At 38.7% G+C, this 13,280-nt stretch overlaps 1 protein-coding gene across 2 annotated transcripts in view; it reads right to left on the bottom strand.

The window, feature by feature from the left end:
• LOC140314699 (endothelin-converting enzyme-like 1) overlaps positions 1-13,280 on the bottom strand; it is a 94,174-nt gene that overhangs the window by 16,834 nt on the left and 64,060 nt on the right. For both annotated transcript variants that reach the window (XM_072393043.1, XM_072393044.1), the window contains exons 10-12: positions 11,348-11,451; positions 10,381-10,439; positions 8,485-8,536 (exon numbers count right to left, since the gene is read on the bottom strand). In XM_072393043.1, the coding sequence (XP_072249144.1) occupies positions 8,485-8,536; positions 10,381-10,439; positions 11,348-11,451 (215 nt within the window). The remainder of the gene's footprint in view (positions 1-8,484; positions 8,537-10,380; positions 10,440-11,347; positions 11,452-13,280) is intronic.

Raw genomic sequence — 13,280 nt, 5'->3', positions numbered from 1 at the left:
TCATTGGCTCCCTGTTAAATTCAGAATAGAATTTAAGATTCTTCTCCTCACATATAAAGCTCTTACTGACCGAACTCCATCATATCTTAAAGATCTCATTGTACAATATTTTCCTAACAGAGCACTTCGCTCCCAAACTGCAGGTTTACTTGTTGTTCCCAGAGTTTCTAAAAGTAGAATGGGAGGTAGAGCCTTCAGTTATCAGGCCCCTCTCTTGTGGAATAAGCTGCCAGTAAATGTCCGGGAAGCAGACACCCTTTCCACTTTTAAGATTAGGCTTAAAACTTTTCTTTTCGATAAAGCTTATAGTTAGGGATGGCTCAGGTAATCCTGAAACATCCCATAGTTAAGCTGCTATAGGCTTAGACTGCTGGGGGACCTCATCTGTCACACCTTTCCTCACTTTGCTCTCTTTTTCCCCCTGTTTAATTTCAAAATTGATTTTATGTACATGTGACATTATTGTGGTTATTAACCTATGTTTCCCTGTTCCAACAGATATCCTTTGAATGGCGTTATGGTGTTTTTCCCCCCTCTTTTCCCTCTTTTCTGTCTTCTCAAACCCCAGCTGGTCGAGGCGGATGGCCACCCTTCCTGAGTCTGGTTCTGCCAGAGGTTTCTTCCTGTTAAAAGGGAGTCGTTCCTTTCCACAGTTGCCACAGGCACGCTCAGGACGGGAGATTGGACTGAAGACACATTTCGGTGCAATCTGTTGGTTTCCTTAGCTAGGATATTAATTTTTTTAATTAGCTCTATATGAATTAATTGGATTATGATTACAATGAATTGAATTCCAATTGGCTTGAATTGGACTATATTACTTAAGTGCCTTGAGATGACAATTGTTGTAATCTGGCGCTATATAAATAAAATTGAATTGAATTGAATTGAAAATCTACCATCAAATTGATAAATCTAATAAGAAACCAGGAAATCAGAGTGTTTAGTACTTCATAGCACAGAACAAAACCTTTGATAGTTTGTGTTGGACTTTGCTATTTACTTTCATATAAAAGACTGGCTCACATTTATTGGTGTGCCAGCCTTCTATATCTACAGTCGGGCAGTCTAACTGTTTCGGAGGGATTCAAAGAACACAACAAAGAATCACCTAATTGTAATCTAATCTATCCTCCAAACTCTACCAGATATTGATCTGGTGGGATGTGCAGGCCTTTGTGGGACAACAACTTACAGCACCGAAAATATTCATTGCTAACCTCCTGGTATTAGTCGTTCCAGGACGCCCTTCGGGAAAGTAGCCTTTCTGGAAAAATTGTGGTAAAACAAAATGCTTAAAAATATTTAGAACTTTGTTAGGGGCAATACTTTTTTTCAACAATTTTAATTAAAACAGATCAAAGCAAGATCTTGACTATCTTGCATTTTGCCTCCTTGTTGATATTTTACACTTCCCACAAACAGACCTTGTATGCAAATACTTCCTGTTACCACGATCTTTCAGGAAGTGGTCACCAGAGGCAAGGGATGCACTGAGAGACTGATTTGATGTCACAGACTGGGGTGTAATACAAGAGGGTCAGCACCATCAAAGACTACATTAACTTCTGTAGGGACACTGTGATTCCACTGAGGACTGTATGGTACTATCCTAATAATAAACTATGGATCACCAGTGACATCAAAGAGCACCTGAACCAGAAAAAGAGGGCGTTCCAGGATGGGGATACTGAAAAGCAGAGGAGTGTTCAACAGGAGCTCAGAAAGATATTTTGTCGAGCTCAGGTGGATACAAGAAAAAGAGAGACAGGTGGAGAACAATAACTCCAGGGAGGTGTGGAGGGGGATGAGGACCATCACTGGGTACAAACTGAAAACTGTGGAAGGTGATGTGGACAGAGCCAAAACAATACTTTAACCAATATTACAACAGGTTTGATAGTTTGGCTTTTTCCACCTCTACTGCTGCTTCCTTCACTTCCACCACTCCAGTTGCTACCTTGATACTGCCTCCTCTGCCTAGCTGCAACGCCACCTCTGCAGTGGCTCCCATTGTCAGACCTCCTCTACTCAGCTGTACCTCCACCTCTGCAGCGGCTCCAACCACCAGACCTCCTCTGCCCAGCTGTACCTCCACCTCTGCAGCAGCTCCCATCGCCAGGCCTCTTCTGCCCAGTTGCACCTCCACCTCTACAAGCGACTTCCATCACCAGGCCTCTTTGGACCAGCTATACCTCCACCTCTGCAGCGGCTCCCATCACCAGGCCTCCTCGGACCAGCTGTACCTCCACCTCTGCAACTGCTCCTTCGAAAAACTCATCTCACAGTAACTACACCCCCACCCCCATCTCTGCGACTGACACCAACATCACTTCTGCCGCCATTCCTCCACTGCAACCTCAGTAGCTCCGCCTGTCTTCTATAGAGGAGGTGGGAGCTAAGCTCAGGAGACTTCGATCAGGGAAGACCGCAGGCCCAGATAGAGTGTGTCCAAGGCTTCTAAAGGACTGTGCAAGACAGCTAGCTCTCCCTCTTCAGCGGCTCTTCAATATGAGCCTTCAGATGGAAAAAGTCCCATTGCTGTGGAAGACTTCCTGTCTCAAATTAGGGCAACCGGTGGAGCTGAAGGACTACAGAATGGTGGCTTTGAAATCTCACATAATGCTGAGACGAGATGCTGAGGATGCTCTCCAGTTTGCCTACCAGAAACGCATATGACTCGAAGACGTGATTCTGTACATGCTTATTTAGATGTGCCTGGTTCATGTGTGAGAGTCATGTTCTTTGACTTCTTCAGTGCCTTCAACACCATACGACCTCCCATACTGAGAGACAAACTTCTAGGTATGGGGGTGGCCCCCTCCCTGACATTGTGGATTACAGAATATTTGACTGCCAGACCACAGTATGTCAGGATGGGGAGATGTGTTTCTGGAACACTGGAATGCTGTACAGGGGCTCCACAGGGTACTGTTTTAGCTCCTTTTCTTTTCCCCCTCTACACATCTGACTTTAGATACAACTCAGAGTCCTGCCACATACAGAAGTATTCTAATGATGCAGCTGTTGCGGCATGTGTGTGTGGTGGACAGAAGCCTCGTGGAGGCCTTTACTGACTGGACCAAAAAGAACTGTCTTCTCCTGAACACCACCGAGACCAAGGAGATGGTGGTGGATTTCAGGAGCTCTAAAACACCATGCCAGTCAGTCTGCATTGAGGAAGAGGAGATAGAGACTGTGCAGTCCTACAAATACCTGGGGGTGGTACTGGACAATAAACTGGAGTGGTCTGCCAACATAGATACGGTGTACAGGAAGGGACAGAGCCGTCTCTTCTTCCTGAGACGGCTCAGGTCCTTCAATGTCTGCAGTGATATGCAGTGCATATCTTATCACACTGTCATTGAGAGTGCACTGTTCTATGCTGTTGTCTGCTGGGGGAGTGCCGCTACAGACAAAAACTGTGGCCGTCTGGACAAACTGGTGAAAAAGGCCAGTACTGTGATAGGCAGGGAACTGTGGTGGAGCAGTGGATGAGGAGGAAGTTATATTCTTTGATGGTGAACAATAAACACCCTCTCCACAGCATCCTGGCAGGACAGAGGAACAGCTGCAGTGAAAGGCTCATATCAGTGCGCTGCAGGACTGAAAGGTTCAGGAGGTCCTTTGTACCCACATCCATAAGGCTTTTTAACAGTGACTACTGAGATGTTCTTCACAAATATATTTATTATTCATTTTTGTTCTAATATACAATAACTGTAAATATTTTAATTGAGACAATTCTACAATTCTACATGACAATTTGAATTTTCCACAGTAGGGATGAATGAAGTATTTTTTTAATTCTATTCTATTCTATTCTATTCTATTCTATTCTATTCTATTCTTCCTTTTGATGGTGACCTCTGATGCCTTTTACCTTTTTGGGTGGAAGCAATTTCTCTGTGGGAGCTGAAATTGATACAGATATTTTGCATAAACCAGGCTCTAGATGTTTTTTTTCTCCTTGTCCTGGTCAGAGCTCATTTTGTTACACAAGGACCTTCTCAATATCAGTTAAGTGGTCACAATGTCATGGCAGATCAGTGTGATTGCTGCTTTTACTGTAATATCTGAGTGGGATATCCAGCATGTGTAGTGTAGCATTGGTGAAAACTCACTCCTATGTTTTAGCCTGATTTTGACATAAAAACTTTGCTTTGATTTTATGGTAGGCATGCAGCAAAACATCAGTCAGCTATATTTTAGCTTTATAGTCAAGCCATTGACCAGTTTATGTTACATTTGATCTGATTTAGGGGTTCACATATCAGTGCCATCATATTTTTCATATTAAAATCAAATCGTTCTGTGGTCTGAATGATGATAAAAAATTTTCAGAATCTCTTCCTCACTCTGTCCACCTTGCAAGGTATGTACTTTATCAGTGGTTATTTTAATTGCACTTTAGTACCCACAAAAGATCGCTATACTAATCTTGACTCTACTCATACACGAGCAAGGAATATATTATTTAAGTATGGAGGGAACTACATCCAGATAAAGTTGAAAAGTCCTGTTATTCGAGTACACATGGCACTCACTCGTGACTTGACTATTTTTTGGTCTCATTTGGACTTGCTGTTTTGATAGCATTGTCATTAGAGATCATGCAGCTGTATCATTAAATGTACATATAGATAAATTTATTCATAAACCTAAGAGATGGAGATTTCCTGTTGAGTTACTGCAGGATGCAAAGTTTATCAAATTTGCTGAAGAATAATTAATTACTTTGAAATCAATTGTGACCAGACTGAAGCTTGTGTTAGATGGGAGGCATTCAAAGAATATCTCAGAGGGGAAATTATTAGCTTTACGAAATCTAAAGCGAAACAACAACGTGAAAACCAAATTAGATTGGAACAGGAATTGTATAATAATTACAGTCCGCAGAAAGCAAAGAACTTACAAATTATGAGAGCCAAATATAACAAATTATCCATTGAGAAAGTCGCAAAAAAATTAATGTGGCTCAAACAGTCTTATTATGATCAAGGAGAAAAATTTGGTAAACTGCTGGCTTGGCGACTTAAGAAAAAGCAGTTAGAGCAATCAACAGCATCAAGACACCTGCAGGTGATATGACTTCAGCATCAGTGGAGATCAATAACATTTTTAGGGATTTCTATGAGGCTTTGTTTACATTAGAGTGTTTAGGTGATTTACAAAATAATTTTCTAGATCAACTGAGGTTTCAAACTTTGTCAGAAAATGAGCAGAAGGAATTGGATTGCAGTCATTATGAAGGAATTAGCAGAAGTATGCAGAGCGTAAAAGCACCTGGTGCCTTTATTGGACATGTATAAGGAATCCTATATAAAGGGAATACTCTTTCCATCTTTAAGACTTGCGATAATAACTTTAATCCTGAAACCAAACAAACCACTAAACAAATGCTCCTCTTTCAAGCTATTAGTTTGATGGGGGTGTGAGATTAAAATACTCTGCAAGGCCCTGGCCAGAAGACTGGAGTCGTACTTTCCTCACCTTGTTGACAATAGTTGAATTTCATAATATTCGGCGTGTTCTGAACGTATTGTGTGAAAAACAAAAACAAAAACTCTAGAGATACAACTGTGTTATCCTTAGACGCGCGTCAAGCCTTTGACAGGATCGAGTGGGGTTTACTTTTTAATATGCTTTTAACGTTTTAACGGCCATGGCCACAAGAACTCATAAAGACATCATGGGTATAACTACTGGAGGATATGAACGTCACATTGCTTTCTACGCAGATGACATAATTCTTTTTTTTTTTTAAAACAAACTTAAAAGATGGCATTTCCGAAGTAATGAATTTAATAGAAACATATCAGGGTATGAAATAAATAATTCCAAATCTGCACTAATGTTTTTGAATGAAAATGAAAGACTGCAGCCTATTATAGATACGACATTCGCAGCCACTAAAGAAGGCCTTACATAATTGGGGGTTAAAATCAGTCCTGATGTGAAACGAATGGCTTCTTTAAAATATGACCCACTGTTGGATGGGATGAGGGAGATGCTAAATCGATAGACCGAGATGCCTATACCTATGATTGGTCGCATAAACATAATTAAAATGTTGGTCTTCCCAAAGTTTATATATCTATTTCAATCACTTACGCTTCCTTTAACCTAAATATTTTTACTTAACATTAATAACATACTGAATCAATTCATCTGGAATGATATAAAGGCCAGGCCACAACTAAAGCTATTATACTTACCATATGAAAGAGGGGGGCTTCAGCTCCCCAATCTAAAATTGTATTACTGGGCAGTCCAGCTAATGACAGCCATGTATTACTTTTCAGTAACTTCTCTTCTTGCTTGGGTGACTATAGAGGAGACGTCAACACAAGGGCTTCCTCTCAAGCTTTATTTATATTCAGCATGTGCCAGAAGACTGGCAAAAAAACAAAAAAATTGCTTTCTTCGAAATACCATTCAGTGTGGTACTCTGCACACCAACAGGTTGGAGACACACCAGCATTATCACAATTTACCCCTATATGGGGCAATAATTGTTTTATACCGGGGAGAGCAGGTGGTGGATTTAGGATGTGGTTTAACAAAGGTGCTGCTCCAAAATTTTGGATTTATATGCAGAAAATAGCTTGATGTCATATAATGTGTGAGAAATATGATATTCCAGGAAAATACTTCTTTAAATACCTCCAACTGAAACATTTTATTTTATCCACGCATAAACAATTGTCTGTACCTCCACTATCTAAAACCGAGGTATTGACTCTATCCCACATGGATGGCAGAGGACAATTTTCACCGTTCTATGATTTACTGTTATCTTCCAAAAAGATGGAGGCATGGATAATTGATTTAAATGAGGATATCCAGGAAGTTGACTGGAAAAGGGCTTGTTTTAAGGCTCAGACCCAGTCGGTTAATACCAAATATAAGCTGCTACAATATAAGTGGTTAATGCGCACTTATCTTACACCTTGCAGGTTGAATCACATATACCCTAATGTACCGGATATTTGTGTGAAATGCAGAGAAGAAAAGGGTACGCTAATTCATTGTTTATGGGAATGTTTAAAGATACACCAATTCTGAAAAAATGTATATGTATTACATCGTATCGGTCTCATAGTTGGAAGGGAAGAGCCAAAATATGTTTATTGGGAATACACCCAGAGAACTTTGTTGTGTCTCAGCAGTAGTCACTGCTCATTGACTTTGGACTCTTACAAGTCCGGAAGATAATCTCACTATTGTGGAAAGTATGGACACACCTTCTATTGGAATGTGGACAATAGAACCGATGTCCTGTCTCGCTTTGGAGAGACTAACATGTATTGTAAAAAAGAATTTTGCTCACCTATGGAGACCTTATATGGACTTTCTGGAAACTCACGACCTTGAAATGTGATTAATTGTACGAGTTCTGTAATTTATGCACTGCTGTGATCCTATTGGAATTCATTTTTGTTTTATCTAATTATTATCTAAATAATAATAATAATAATAATAATAATAATAATAATAATAGTATACTTTTGTTTGTTTTATTCCATGTTTATCTATTTATCTATTTTTTTTATTTTTGCCAGATTGGGGTATAATGTATTCATGTCACTTAAAAAATTCATGTTTAAATGTCAATCAATGAGAAAACCACAATAAAAATATGTAAAAAAAAAACGACTGGGTAAATGATAGCTGAAAGTTTGTAGGAAATATGTAGTAAGATTAATAAATTCATCATTTTGTTTCCGATTAAAATTCTACTGTTTCATTAAGTTGTTAAATGCAACTTGTGTATTTATCTCAGAAAATCTTAGGACTTTGTTTACAAAATTGAAACTTGGCATGAATATTGAAGAATTTTAGTGCTAGTGGTTTAGAAATTCACATTTAGATTTCAGTGGAGGGCTTTATTGCCGAACACCTGTATACAACAATATAGATATTAATTTGTGGGATTTTGCACCCTGACAAGGATGGAAATAGTGGAAAATGATATATGGTCCTTGGCACAAACACTGAATTGCTCATCAGTTGCTGTGTTTGTGTTCCATTTTTAGTTAGCCATGAGAAAAAATAGAATCATTTTTAATTGCATAACTAAGTTAATTTGTGTTCAGATTTAATTGTATGAATAATTCAAAGTCATAAATAGTTTGGTTTCTAACTGTAGTTCCTAAAAATGTATTGAGAGAACCAGCAAACAAATGTGTGAAATTGCACCGGCAGAGGCAGACAGGGTGATCTTCTGGCATTCACAATCAAATTAGTTGATGTGCTCAAATTTAGGGAGTCAACCTCTCAATGACATTTGTTCCATTAGAAGAGCCTTGTTCAGTAATTGAGCTCTTGGTGCATAAATTTGTTTACTCAAATGTGTTGGACCTTTAGGGGAAGTAGTGGTTTTCTAGCCATAGCCTTTAATGTCTTTTGTTGTTGAGACAACAATGAATGCTGAATTTTCTGAACAAGGAAAGGAGGTGGGAGTAGGGGGGGGATACTCACTGTGGAAAATCAGGGTTGTAGAGAGTGGGCTGAAGGATGCCAGCAGGAAAAACTGGAAGATGGATAAAAGGGCAGCATGAGAGAAGTAGTATTATTGTGATTTTAAACAGCCTAAACATAATTTATCTTCCAGAAGGGGCAAACTCTTTACTTGAATTAAAAGCACAGGTGGCTTATTCTGCAAAGGGCGGAATGCTCATGAAACCTCATTGAATTAAAAAAAAGAAGAAAAAAACATGTATTAGGTCAATTTATGTGACCAAATTAGCAAGGCAACCTCATAAACTATAACAAAAAAGTAGAGCAAGGCTCTACTTTTGGCTCATTGGTTTTGTCCATCATCCATCAGCCTGATCCTCTTTCACCTTTAAGGTCCCTTTTTAACAATTTGACACAATTTTCTGAGATCTCATTGAGATGTATGAGACAGGCTTTGGTCAAATTTCCTGTTGGTTTAAGCAGTGTCTCAACCCTGTTTTGACACCTCTTGTTTTGCATCTTGTACATTTTCATAGAATTAGTTCAACTTTTTAATTTTTCCGTTGGAGCAGTTGACAAACTGAAACTGTTTGTTGGAAGTCTAGCTGTGATGAAGATGTGATTAAAATCTCCTGAAATTGCCATAAATGGATTGGGATATTGGTTTATAGCCTGGCAACATCTGAACTAATGATGTCACAAACAATGATGGCAGCAGTGCCAAGTAATTTCTACAGATTAACACAGATGAACTACTTCAGTGGATTATATGGACATAAACTCACAGCTACCAGTTCGGTGCCATGGGTACAGATCCTCTCCTTCAAAGTGACATGTCCAAGATGGCACCATCTGTTGCACTGCAATACCTCTACCTTTGCTTTTGCCGCTGCTCCTAATGTCTCTTCAGCTTGTTAAATTTTAAAGCCAGATAGAAAGGAAGTCTGGAAGTCTGGTATATCCTGCAGCCATGTCTCAATGAAACATATAATACTGTTTTCTCTGTATTCCTGTTGTGTCCTCCTGAGCACTCCAAGCTCGTCCATTTTGTTTGTTATTAATCTCACATTCCCTATCAGGATTGAGGGACCCCTAGGTATTAACTTCCTCTACCTATTCCTTGGCCTTGCCCCTGCATGTCGTTCATGGTGTTTACGCTTCAAATTGATGGGGGTATGGGTCTTTTGTCAGACCTTAAATGACATTTTGAAAGCTTAATTAGCACAGCTTCCGCTGTCACCAGGAAAAAAAAAAATCACTATTCAATGCTTTGATTTATGACAGGCCTTCTATAAAGCCTCATTTGTGCTAATTAGTAAATTAAATTTATTTTAAATCACCAAGACTACAATTACATGTATACATACTGTAAGTTAGAGAGCGAGTTTATACAGCAGGAAAAGAGCCAGGTTGAGAACTGAATAAGTAAACTCACTGAGAGTAATAAGTTGTTGGGTTGAGAAAAATGATTCACTGAGCCCTAATGACTGTATTTGTCTGACTCCTTGAGTTTTCCAGCATCAGCTTGTGAACACACCATTGATTTGTGTTCTGGAAGAGATTTAGTCCGGCAGACAGACAACAGGCCGATCTTGGGAGAAGATGAGGAGAGAGAAAGGAAAGGGAAGGGAGGGGAGGGGGGACTTTGCAAGACTGGAGTTGTTAAACTCAGAAAGGTGTTACTGCTTGTGTTTCCTCCAGGGGGACATTAATATGTGAGGTGGAGATCAAGGTAGAAATTGAGAAGTTTGAGGTAAGAATTTTTTTTCCTGCAGCCGCAATGTTTGACTTCATGAAAACAGACGCCAACGTGGTTTAAATGTGTGCAACTCATGCATGGTCCATGTTGTGTTACAGAATGGATATGGAGGAAGGGTGGTGTGTGTGTGTGTGCGTGTGTCAGTATCACACACTCACCCATTTGGTTCTTGTTTGGGAGGTAGTAAGCATTAAGGGCCTGTGGGGGGAGAAGCCACCTGAGAAGGAAAAACATCATCAGACAAACAAAAAAACAAACAAACAGGGTTTCAGAGATGGGATCCCTAACACACACTTAAAACATAGCAGAATGGTGAACAGAATCCCAAACACAAATGCCTATCTCACAATAACTCCCCTGTTGCGACATATTCACTTTGTGTGTTTCCGATGGTCAACATTCCTCTCTGCATATGAAAACACAGACAGTTCCTCTATTGTAATCCAGTTAAAGCCAGTCCAATTGTTTGGCTCAAAATCCCCCAAATGACTAACTCTAAGAGTGTGAGATGCCCTTGTTCTCTGAATGAAAGAGCAATGGCTCTTCATGGGGGAGGAGACTTTCTATCTTTATTTTTTTAACAGTGATAAAATGTTTACTTTTTGGTGATAAAGGGGGAATATGTAATTTAATTATTTCAGGCATTAAGTGTGGGGAAATTATACAGTTGTTTTGAGCACCTTGGAATACTAATGTGACTGTAATGTGTTGTCATAACAGGGGCACTCAATCCAGTCGTACTGAGCAGTATTTTAGAAAAATGTCCCAAAGCACTTTTCTGCTGCCTGGCTGCTTTAGATAAGTAAATCAAATGGATTTTCGGTAGCTGTTTATGTCATTTGGTATCTGTTGGTTTAATTTAGAGGCACATCAACAAATATGTCAAACTATAAAGATATTCATGGGAACACATGTTAGGCATGTCAAACATATTAGAGAGACACAGTTGGAGTGGTGTGAGTGCAGCATGCAGTGTGAGTCTCAGCTGTGAGCTCAGTCTGGATCTCACGTGCATCGACAGTGTTTAATTGCATGCACTGCATGTCAGTGAGCTGAGATGGCTGACGAATGTGGCCTGTAGCTCTTATACCGATTATGTGAGCTCTAATAGGGCATGACACTCACGCAGTCTTGTCCACTTCTTCATGGATTTTCTTGACAGACAGTTTGATGTTGAACTTGATACTGTTGAGGATGTTCTTGAAGTAGGTCCTCTCATTCACATCAAACTGCAAACCATAGATAGAAAGTGAACACTTAACAGGATGCTAGGTACTTAAGGAGTGGTGTGACTTTTAGGGAAATCTGCTAACAATCTTTCTTCCAGAAAGCTGAATTGATACACATTTCATTTCTTCAACAAGAATATAGCAATCTAAAGTAAACAAGGATAAAGGCTATGCAACCATGCAATGATTACAAGATTAGTGCACTTACACCTTAGAAAAAATCATAAATGATCACAACATATGATGTTTTTAAGATTTGTGTGAAAACATCAAATGTAAAAATAACATGAACCACACAACCTTTCATGAAAGACAATAATTAAAATCAAATTGAACAAATGAAAAGGATCGGGTGAAAAAACACACTGCAATAACAATGTAGCCTATTTGGCAGGGAGACACACAAGCACTATTCATTTTCACAATCAACTCTTTGTACAATAGTAAATCCATTAATTTTCCAAAAAGGCTAAATACTCCTAACTTATGTTTGTGGATGTATGAGCCCTGTTTGTAGGCTCCTAATTAGCTGTTTTTGTAAATAGTGGTAATCTGAGGTGGTTGTGACACATATCTGATTCAGCTCATATGAAGGGACAGTTTCCTCTTGCAGTGGTGCCTGACAATAGATTAAAAAAAAAAAACATTACAAACTAGATTTGAGACTGTATCTTACATCGTGTAGGCTACAAAAATGATCACACCTCATGTCAACACAATACAAAAAAGCTACAGTTTGTTAATAATGTTAACTAAAATATCAAATCTTAATTAAAGGAAGACAAATGCTTCAAAAGTTGACAGTTTTTCCTCTTGACTGAATTTAATGCAGCTGTAGTGGAGCAGATGACCCCACAGCCTCAATACAGTCAGCTATTACAATCTGTCATCAGCAACCTATTTATATGTATGAGAGTTAAAATTTAATTAGGTTTAACAAAAGTTTTCTAATCTATTGTACATAAATGCAACTCATTCTAATTAACGTTTGTCGTTGTGATTTTTGGTACAGTTTTGGAGCAATGTTTTGATAAATAGAAGCTTGTTTTTGTGCAAACTTAAGGACACATGTGACCACACAATCAAGCATATGACATGATACACATTGCTAGCGTGATGTACCGTTGATGCTCCCATGCTTTTCCACTGAATTAAATGCATCAGTGAGCCTACTCATAGCTCAGAGAGTTGTCACTGTCAACATAATATTTTAAGCAAAACACTATGATTAACTGAATCATATACAGTTAAAGCACTTATGCTAATTATACATGTAAGAAAAATGCTTTTATGTTTATAAAAATATGTAGGGTACAATGTTTTTGACTATTTCACTGTGTCTATTGTGCGTGTGTCTGCAGCTTTGCAAAGGTTACCAGGAAATTAGAACATGTCAGGCTGTTTTCTTTACCTTAACAAAAAAAAAAGAAAAAGAAAAAAGTGGAATAAAATTTGTTTCAAGTTGTAACTTGCTGTTGAATCTGGCAGTAGGCAAGAGTAGCTGAAACTGAGACCTTAATTACATTTCAGTGGCTCGAGAAACAATGCAATTTTCAAAAAGAGTAAAATACAAAATGAAAATGTATTGGTAGTATTGGTTATAAAATACAAATTAAGTGTTTATATGGTAGCATAAGAGTTAAAGAAATATCAAATTTCTTTTAATTTCTTATGAGTAGTCAGTATCTTATCTGCAGTAGACAGTAGTCAGAGTGCTCTCTGAAGGATCCTGATGGTTAAAAAAAATGCTAAAAGCTACTCAGAGCAGGAGCCACCAGAAAAACAAATGTTTCACCATCTGAAACAACTCGAACATAAAAAATTTAATC

This window comes from Leuresthes tenuis, unplaced genomic scaffold (assembly GCF_036924035.1).
Source record: "Leuresthes tenuis unplaced genomic scaffold, fLeuTen1.0.hap1 SCAF_9, whole genome shotgun sequence".
NCBI classification, from domain to species: domain Eukaryota; kingdom Metazoa; phylum Chordata; class Actinopteri; order Atheriniformes; family Atherinopsidae; genus Leuresthes; species Leuresthes tenuis.
This window is presented reverse-complemented; position numbering and strand designations above follow the sequence as displayed.